The sequence below is a fragment of the Pleuronectes platessa genome, chromosome 19, assembly GCF_947347685.1.
Source record: "Pleuronectes platessa chromosome 19, fPlePla1.1, whole genome shotgun sequence".
Lineage (NCBI taxonomy): Eukaryota > Metazoa > Chordata > Actinopteri > Pleuronectiformes > Pleuronectidae > Pleuronectes > Pleuronectes platessa.
The window spans coordinates 12,660,417-12,670,161 of NC_070644.1; the positions used below are offsets into that span (position 1 = coordinate 12,660,417).

General features: G+C 44.6%; 1 protein-coding gene across 2 annotated transcripts; it reads left to right on the plus strand.

The window, feature by feature from the left end:
• Positions 1-425: 425 nt before the first annotated feature.
• tbx3a (T-box transcription factor 3a) lies at positions 426-9,527 on the plus strand. 2 transcript variants are annotated; one of them, XM_053411308.1, is made up of 7 exons: positions 426-1,554; positions 2,596-2,878; positions 3,482-3,628; positions 4,646-4,722; positions 5,210-5,367; positions 5,917-6,557; positions 7,633-9,527. In XM_053411308.1, exons 1-7 carry the CDS (start codon positions 1,163-1,165, stop codon positions 8,071-8,073), a joined length of 2,139 nt encoding a protein of 712 aa, XP_053267283.1. In that variant the 5' UTR covers positions 426-1,162; the 3' UTR covers positions 8,074-9,527. The 2 variants fall into 2 exon arrangements, with proteins under 2 accessions (XP_053267283.1, XP_053267284.1); XM_053411309.1 differs by having other exon boundaries at positions 2,596-2,863.
• Positions 9,528-9,745: the final 218 nt, after the last annotated feature.

The following is a 9,745-nucleotide window of genomic DNA, read 5'->3' on the forward strand; positions in this document are numbered from 1 at the left end:
ACTTGCAACATTAAAAGTGGGAAAAGAAGACCACGGGACAAGGAAGTCAACAGCCCGACAGGAATCACAACATCTCGCCACAGAGCTCCGCGGCTCCCCGGCGTGGCTGTGGCTCGCCTAGCGCGCTCTCTCCCCCCAGTGCGCACGGGATCGACCGAGAGCGCAACTTCTGTAACGATGTTGACATATTCACACAACACGGGCTCAGGCAGTGGTGGTGTTTTCACGGCAAAGCTCCTTTGAGTTCCCCCAAACACCTTTTTATAAGTCTGAAGTCTGTCCCCTCCACCCGACCTGTCAAAACCACGCCCACGCCGCCACACAATTGGTCCGAAAGCGTCAAAGAGCCAATCAAACGGGGCGCTGCCACTCGTAACATGCAGCACATCCATACAGTATGAAACCCTATGGGCCACAGAGGCGCTAGGAAAATCACGGAGCTGGGACCTTACCACCTCTCTCTCTCTCTCTCTGTCTCTCTCTCTTTCTCTCTCCCTCGCTCTCTCTGGCCGTCAGCGGACTCCTTTCTCTGCACACGTCCTTCTCTGAAATGTGTGTGTGCGCGGAGGGGAGCGGAGGAATAAAGTGTGTGTGTGCGTGTGAGGGTGCATGTCCGGAGCGAGAGGAGGCAGCGGGATTATTCGGCGCTATCGAAATATTTCAACACGTCGCCCTCGCCGCTGCAGGACGGACGCCAATAAGAGGGAACGCGTTTTAACCGGAATGCCGATATTGTAAAACGGCAGCAGGAGAGCAAAGAATGCGCCTCGGTCAATTAAGTGACTCACCCGAGTTGGTTTAATTCGACTAATGTCCGAGAGCCAGCGAGACGCGCAGAGGTGTCCGGTGCGTGTCAGCCTCTGAAGAAAATCGGTCTCGCAGCACTCCTGAAGATTAATGGAGAACATTCTCGCCTTCCTCCGGGCAGAGTTTTGACCAACAGTTCCACAAAAGGACTGCAGAGACTTCAACGGCAACTTGTCTGAGAAAAAGAGTGGATACTTATTTCTGCAGAGCTGAAGGAGGAATTTCCGAAAAACTTCAGATTTGAGTTTCTCCTCCTTTCTTTTTTTTTTATTTTCCCCTTGCGCGCAGCCGTCCCTGCTGTTAGAAGCAGTAGTCCACATCCAGCTAGCCCTATACATCTGTTGCCTGCACTTGGATGAACTTCCTGATGAGAGATCCAATCATACAAGGATCGAGTATGGCATATCATCCGTTTATACCTCACCGGGGACCGGAATTTGCCATGAGCGCAATGCTGGGCCACCAGCCTCCGTTCTTCCCGGCCCTGGCTCTCCAACACGGCGGCTCCCTGTCCCTGCCCGGCGGCCTGGGGAAGCCGATCATGGACCAGCTGATGGGAGCCGCGGAGTCCGGCCTCCACTTCTCCTCGCTGGGGCACCAAGCCGCGGCCGCCCACCTCAGGCCTCTCAAGACCCTGGAGCCTGAGGAGGAGGTGGAGGACGATCCCAAAGTTCACCTGGAAGCCAAGGAGCTTTGGGAGCTCTTCCACAAGAGAGGCACCGAGATGGTGATCACGAAATCCGGAAGGTGAATAGACTTTTTGGGTCTCCATCAAAAAACAAAGACAAATCTAATATGCAAAAGCCTGTTGTAGTTTATATATTGACAACTAGTTATGGATGCATTTATTTGAACACGTGCGCCTTGGAGTTAAATGTATACATCTGGGTAATAGCTTATTTTCATTTAATGCTGTCAAACCCTTATTTAAATAGTCTAAATTACCCTTTTATTGCTACTTGCTTGTCCCAAATATGTCATGAAGATATGAGTTTAATTACACTATTATATGTTTGCATCATAACATAAAAACAAATCACAAAATCTGACTATTCACTTGTAGGAGAAAAATAGAGATATTGTTCACATCCTGCAAAATCCGAGATTACCTGTTCAGATTATTGGAAATAAAGTTTTAGCTCTGATAATATATATGCTTTTATTTAAAGTATTTATAGGGGTATATAATCCTGAAATCACAGTATAGCCTCCAGCCTCGTGGATCTATACAAATGTCCTAATGTGTTTTTTTTCCTCGCTTGTTACAGCTTTGTTTAATCCCATTGTTCATTTTCATGCCCGGTTTGTCAAAACTTTACGTTGACGGATTAATGCAGTGAAATGTCAACTGTGAGTGTGTGCAGCTCTGACTAGATTATTGTCGCCATCACCCCAGTGACAGTATGGCTCATACAAAGATGGCTGCTGTGTCTGCGCGTCAGCCTCTCAGGGGATTAAAAATCAAGACACCATCCACACAGCCTTAAAATCAGGTCTTATATACTAATTGGGGATTTAGTGGAGTGAGAACTCGCTGCTGTGGAGTTGGGTCTAATTATTTTATGCAGAATGGTAAACACCTTTTCAGCTGACTTATATTTAGGAGACAATTTAAGGGCAAGTAAGGCAGCAACACAGAATTTACTAAACTATTACTACATGATTTAAGGTGGTTTTAAGATAATAAAAACATGCATTTATAAATGTATCTATGTTTTGGTTCATATTGGTGAATAATTTTTATTTTTGCCTCCACATCATGTGTATTTTTTCTTCCCTCTGCCACAGGCGGATGTTCCCCCCTTTCAAAGTGAGATGCACTGGCCTGGACAAGAAGGCCAAATACATTCTCTTGATGGATATAGTTGCAGCCGACGACTGCAGGTACAAGTTTCACAACTCCCGCTGGATGGTGGCGGGCAAGGCCGACCCCGAAATGCCAAAGAGGATGTACATTCACCCGGACAGTCCGGCTACTGGCGAACAGTGGATGTCAAAAGTCGTCAATTTTCACAAACTCAAGCTGACGAACAACATCTCGGACAAGCATGGATTTGTAAGTTCAACTAATGTATGTCAAATTTTTCTACCTATCAAAATACCCTTTTAGCATATAGACCCAAATGTATTGATTGTGCATGATGATGTTTTTATTCGCATGTATATTTTTTATCTGCAGCATGTAAAGTATATATTTGTTGATTTACTATTTATTAATTAGGGACATTTTACCATTTAAAAACTATTTGAAATGTCATTATTGTAAGATTTTTTTAGAGCTGCATGTTAAATTATTAGGGCCTACTTATCACAATTAAGTAGGTCTGTAGATCTTTATAAACCCTGTATACAATTACACACTGCTAAAACTGTTTAAACCTTTTATAGAAATGTTTGTACATTCAGCTAAAATAATTCCCTGGATGTTTTCTTTGTATATAAATATATATTTGCATTTATTTGATAGCATATAATCATTTATCAGATTTATCTCCTGCTAATGATTTAACTCCTGCTGCATGATTTAAGTTAACATTTGAAGTAAATGCGTAATGCAGCCTAGGGGCGAATAATAATAACCGCACTGAAATGTCAGTGCGACATAAATAAAACGCTAATGTTTTTTTTGTGTTGTTGTTTTCCTTTTTTCTTTCTTCCTGGTTGTGTGTTCTAGACCATTCTGAACTCCATGCACAAATACCAGCCTCGGTTTCACATTGTGCGCGCCAACGACATTCTCAAGCTCCCGTACAGCACCTTCAGAACGTATGTTTTCCCTGAGACGGACTTCATTGCCGTGACTGCGTATCAAAACGACAAGGTAAGCACAATCACTGTTGCCCCCCACATAAGCTAAACGTCATGTGCTGGTTTCGTTGTCCAATATGTGCACGCTTCGTGCGTATTGGTCCGTGCCATGCCTGCTCCCCTCTTCCCTTTGCACTGCACCATTTTGTTGTCATAAAATATGAAAGATGTCATATTTGTTGGAGGCTGTGTGAGAGTGGAGGGTCTTAATGGGGGGTGGGGTGGTGGGAGGAAGAGGAGGATGAGGAGGGGGCAATGATGCTGCTGCCTCCGGTAGGAAATTAATAATTCCGGGAGGAATGTAATACAGGTTATCTTCCTTTTATTTAATCACGTGGAAAAGATTTGGCACAGACCCAGACTCACTCTCCCTGCTTCTGTGTGTGTGTGTGTGTGTGTGTGTGTGTGTGTGTGTGTGTGTGTGTGTGAAAAGCTAAAAGGGTTGGGGGTTGTGAGATGAAGAAAAAGAAGAGGGGCAACAATGTGCGGTTGAATGGAGAAAATGAAAAAAAAGGGGGTGGTGTGGAAAGGGAAGGGGTGGAGGGACGTTTGGCTGCGTCAGGCTGGGCTGCATGGTAACGTTTTATTCCCTGGAAGACATAAAAATAATGAAAATCATCTCCTCCAGTCTTTGATATTGTTGGGAAACGATGGCACAAACAGCCTCCCCCCTCCTCCAACGCGCATTTGGTTAAAAACTGCCGGTGTTGGGAGAGAGGACGTGTGGGAGTAAAGTTTAGCAAAGTTTTTAAAGAAAACAAAAACCAAAAGGGGATATTTCAGCCACAGGATAAAATGAGGAGTCATGCGCTCTGTGCGCTCTGGTGCGTTTGGTTCTGTTTGTGTTTTACCTGTAAAAGCTGGCTGGGGTAGCTTTGGCCTGCAGAAGACAACAACACCGATAAACTTGCAGGAATTATCCACAGCTTTAGAGCTCGAGGCTGTAACAAATAACGAGACCGAATGAGAACAGTGTGAGAGAATGAAATTACAAGTTGTTAGTATTTACACCCAATTCTGTCCTTTGCAGATAACCCAGCTGAAAATTGACCATAATCCCTTCGCCAAAGGATTCCGTGACACGGGAAACGGGAGACGGGAAAAGAGGTAAGACAGTGAAAGTGAATGTGAAGAGAAGAAAAAAAATCCAGATGTCTTCAGATTTATACGTGCAGACAGCGTGTTCTGGCGTCATAGCCTTTACATTAACCCACAGGGAGTCTGGCTGTTCACAGTTTCTAATCAAAAAAACCTTAATAGGCTGGAGTTCATTGGGATTCTTTAAGTCTTATAGCAGAAACTGGAAGCTTCAGTTTCCAGTTAATATTTTGAAATATACCTTCCCTCTAAGCCCTGACACTGTAAGATATATATATCATGGGTTATGTGCCAAAACACTGTGAATAGCCTACAGCTAAACCAATAGGACTGTAATCGTTTTTTTTATTCTCACCTGCTGCAAAGGTGAGCCAGTCCTATAGGTCTCCAGCCTAAATAAGCCTCCACCATTCCCCCTGTTGCTGATACTGTTTCTGACCTGAGAGCTGTGGCCACCTCCTGTAATAGGGCTAACATGAGTACTACTCCCGCACAGGAAACAGCTGGCCCTGCAGTCCATGCGCTCATACGAGGAGCAGCAGAAAAAGGAGAACGGGGCTTCAGACGACTCCTCCGGAGAGCAGGCTTCCTTTAAGTGCTTCGGCCAGGCCTCGTCCCCCGCCGTGTCCACCGTGGGGCCCCCACACCTGAAAGGTAGGCTGGCGGACCCCACAGTTAGTCACATAGGTTGTGTGTAAAGTCGTAACATTCTCCTTTGTGCCAAGGTTTTTTTTTTTTACGAGGTATGCAGAGTGAGAGTTAACTTTATGAATGTAAAGTAGTTATGGCCAATGAACCACTTCTAATATAAGCTGATATTTTGCCCATGTGCAGTGTGGCTGTCTTGCTGTAGAAATAAATATGCTCATTAAATATTGAGAATATTATATGTACAGTAGGAAGATATCAGTTTGCTAAAAAATATTTTATTTGCAAAAGCACATAACAAAAAGATAGGATATGAACTTCAACATGCATAATTTGTTGCTAGAGATTCAAATATTACGGAAAGTAATGGACGTTTAAGGTTAAATGTGTTATTGTTTAGCTGACTCAGACTGTTTAGCCCCTAAATAAATTTCCTGCAGCTCTATTTGTTATTCTACAACTGCATATTTATGATAGTGGGAGATATTATTTTCATGATTCACCAATGTGCATACAGGCAACTGATATTCTTCTCCCCTCTCCTGCTTGGTGCAGATTTCTGTGACAGCGACGAGGACAGCGACGACGAGAGCAAAGATGGACACACCAAGGATGGCCCGGACTCCAGCAAGATCTCCACGACCACGGAGGACGGGAAGGACCACGAGACGAGCCCGGCCAAGGGACATGCCTTTGGCAGCAGTGACTCTAGCAGCAGGGTGAAGGACAGCGGCCCCAGGACTGAGAAAAGCCAGGCGGACTCTCGGCAGAGCCCCATCACCGTCATCTCGAGCACCACCCGCTCCGGAGAAGACCTGAAGAGCCCCGGCCTGGAGCAGCCCAAAACGGACGAGTGCAGGTCGATGAGCAAGGACAGCTTTATTCCTCTGAGCGTGCAGACGGACAGTCCGCACATGGGCCACAGCCACATGCATAATTTCGGATTTCCAACAGGCCTAACGGGACAGCAGTTCTTCAACCACTTAGGGGGCGCGCATCCCTTTCTTTTGCACCCCAGTCAGTTCAACATGGGAGGTGCGTTCTCAAACATGGCGGGCATGGGACCACTATTGGCCGCGGTGTCCTCGGGAGGAGTGAGCGCCATGGACACGGCGAGCATGGCATCGTCGCAGCAGAGCATGACGGGAGCGCCGGGCCTGCCCTTTCATCTGCAACAACATGTCTTGGCATCGCAGGTAAAACCTGTTCTCTTGCGCTCCTGACTGTACTCACAGCTTTGCGTTAAACACATGTTGCGTGGTGTAGCCCAGCAGACTGAAGCCTCCGAGGCCCGTGCAGACTGTAAGCCAGATTTAATGGGCTGCGTCTGATGTATAAACGCCTTTAATGTCCTCCTCATCATGTTTGTGTGCGTTCAAACACGAGTGGGTGAGAGAGACAGAGATAATGAGAGTGTGTGGGTCTGTTTGCATGTGCGTCTCTGCAAGTGTTTGTTTATTTAGCCAAAAGAGGCTCAGAGTGAAGGTGACTATATTTTGACTGTTAAAGACTGAGCTTGGTCACCTCTCTCCACACTGTTGTTTTAGATATTAGACTGAGAAACATTACCTAAGCCCAAATAGAGATCACAGTGAAACAACAAGGTGTTGGGCAATATTTTCCTTTTTGGATATGGACCTCATTAGGTGTGTTTTGGCGTGTTAATATGCCTCATTGGCTCAGAGAGGGAAACAACATTATGTTTTATGGACAAAAAATTTGTCTTTTTTTTCCCGTTTAGCATCTTTTTTTTACCAAATAGATCCCACAAGTGCAACTCCCGGTGTTTGATTGCAGCAGGAGATTTTAGAAAATTCTTGAACGGGCACCAAAAGCTGTTTACACGCCGCGCCAGCTTTATCTGCAGAATATGTTTGGTTTGGGGCAGATTTGTGAGAACAAGCACTGAGACTCGGTCGGGTATTTCCCATATCAGATCTGCGTTTTGGTCCAGGTTTCGGAGTCCATTAGCCAAGTGTCAGACAGTGCCACTGGCTTTGTAACGATGCATTACTAACGTTATTATGCATGACGAAAATCTCTACATGGGACAGTGGAAGTTAGGCCCGCAGCACTCCGGAGCTTTACTTTTTACGCATTTGTTTCACGATATTTAGCGTCGGTGAAAATGCTGCTCCCCACGCAGAACCGCTCAATTTCTACAATTTTCTGTGCATAACGTGTGTAGCCTACTCTGACCTGTGTGTTAATATTGTGTGTTAACGCCAGCTCGCACTCAGAGGCTCACTCTCTTTTCCCGTGTCTCCACAGGGCCTCGCCATGTCCCCCTTCGGCAGTTTGTTCCACTACCCCTACACGTACATGGCAGCGGCTGCAGCGGCCTCGTCCGCCGCCGCCGCCTCGTCCGTGCACCGGCACCCCTTCCTGAACGCGGTGCGGCCCCGGCTCAGGTACAGCCCCTACTCCCTCCCCATGACGGTACCGGACAGCACGCTGCTCAACACCGCCATGCCCTCCATGGCTGGCGGCGGGAGCGACCTGAAAGGGGACGGCATGGTCCCGGCCAGCCCAGTGTCTGCAGTCACCCTGGATTCCACCTCGGAGGTGACCGGCCACTCCAACATGTCCTCGGTGTCCATGTCCCCAAAAACTTGTGCGGAGAAAGACGCGGCCAACGAGCTGCAGAGCATCCAGCGCCTGGTCAGTGGACTGGACTCGAATCAGGACAGGTCACGGAGCGGATCCCCCTAGGATTTGATTTGCCCTTTTTATTATTATTATTATTATCATCATTATTTTTTTGACACACACACACACACACACAACCACCACCACCTGCTTCTTCTCGTTTTTGTGGTTCTCTCATGAAAAGTGTTGACGGTGAAGAAGACAAACAATAGGGAGACACTCTTGAAACTCTCATGACTAAGAAAACTAAAAAAAAAAGATGAACTGATGGACGTTTTAGTTTCTGAAATGCACTTTGGTTAATACACATCCGATATGTACAAGTTTCCTATTTTTTTTTTGTCCTCTTTCTCTCTTATTTCATTTTCTCTTTGTTAAATTAAACACTTCTATCCTGTCATTTGAATACCGTACAAGTATTGAAACTGAAAAAGTTGGCATGGGTGTGACTTAACAGATTTGGGGAGAAGTTGCTGCTGTGTCCCGTCTCCCAACTTTATTGTACACGAGGAGAAACGTGTTTTGTAATATGCACTCTGAATTGATTGGACTTGTTTGAATTCTCTATCGATTAATCTACCTTTTTTTTTTTTTTAAGAAAAAAAGAAAAGACTGCTGTATTTTGTTGTACACTATTCATTGATATATTGGCCAATTGTTGCATGCCCCAAAAACCCCAACGAATGTTACTTTAAAAAAACTAAATAAATTAAAACGAAAAACAAGTAACTCACCACATTAAATTTGATTAAGGATTTGAAAAAATACATAATTTTTTCCTTGATTTAATTTCATTATCAGAACAGGCTTATTGACATGCTGTTGTGGGACAGATCCATGACCCAGGCATGCGGAATTTATGCCAATTGTCAAAGGGAAGCAGAAATTTAAATACAAAAAACAAAAAAAAAGTGAAAGGTAGTATTGATTATAGGTGTACATAGGGATATATAAAATATTTATGTAATTATTTCATATTGTTATTGCGTGTAAATACAACGGAGTAGTTTGTTTCTAGGGATCTGTTCTTAATTTATTGTCGTTATACCTGTGTAAAGATAGTTTGTGGGCTATTATCCTTTTGTTGCCATCTGCATTTATACCCCCACCCCCCATCCACCCACCCACCTTAAAATATGGACTTTATCCCCCCCCCCCCCCTCAAAAAAATATCCACTGATAGTTACTCACACTCATGTGCCATTGTATTTTCACTTGTTGTCCCCGTGTGTGAAGTGCTACTGTTTCAAAACGAATGGGGAAAGCGACGACGCACTGCACCAATGGCTTGAAAAAAAATATTCATATTATAATTTTTTTTAGAAGACAAAAAACAAAACAAAAAAAAAACAAGGAGGCGTCGTTGGAGTGTGACAAAGGTGGACTATTTTTCTGCTATTAAAAAAAAAGAAAAAAAGAATTACTTTGCGAACCTGGTCGTGAAAGTGCCGCATAATCGAAAAAAATATGAAGGTTTCTTTTTGTGTTTCTTAAGTTTGTCAGTGGGTTATGTTGTATTGGAGTTATGTCTAGTTTACAACATCAACATCGTGTTCTTGAAAGTTTCAATAAAATAATATTGAAATGCCGGTTCTTTAGTGTGTGTTCCTCGCTTGATCCCGTAATAAAATGTGGGGACTAATTGCTGGCTACAGAAGCTGTCGCCTGCATGCGCCACTTTATATTGGCTGATTTAGGACCATCCAGCAAATAGACGGTTTCTACGAGAGCGAGA

Coding starts and splice junctions, on each gene's coding strand:
- tbx3a (XM_053411308.1), top strand. CDS start 1,163: ATGAACTTCCTGATGAGAGATCCAATCATACAAGGATCGAGTATGGCA. Junction 1,555..2,595: donor GTGATCACGAAATCCGGAAG/GTGAATAGACTT, acceptor CCTCTGCCACAG/GCGGATGTTCCCCCCTTTCA. Junction 5,368..5,916: donor GGGGCCCCCACACCTGAAAG/GTAGGCTGGCGG, acceptor TGCTTGGTGCAG/ATTTCTGTGACAGCGACGAG.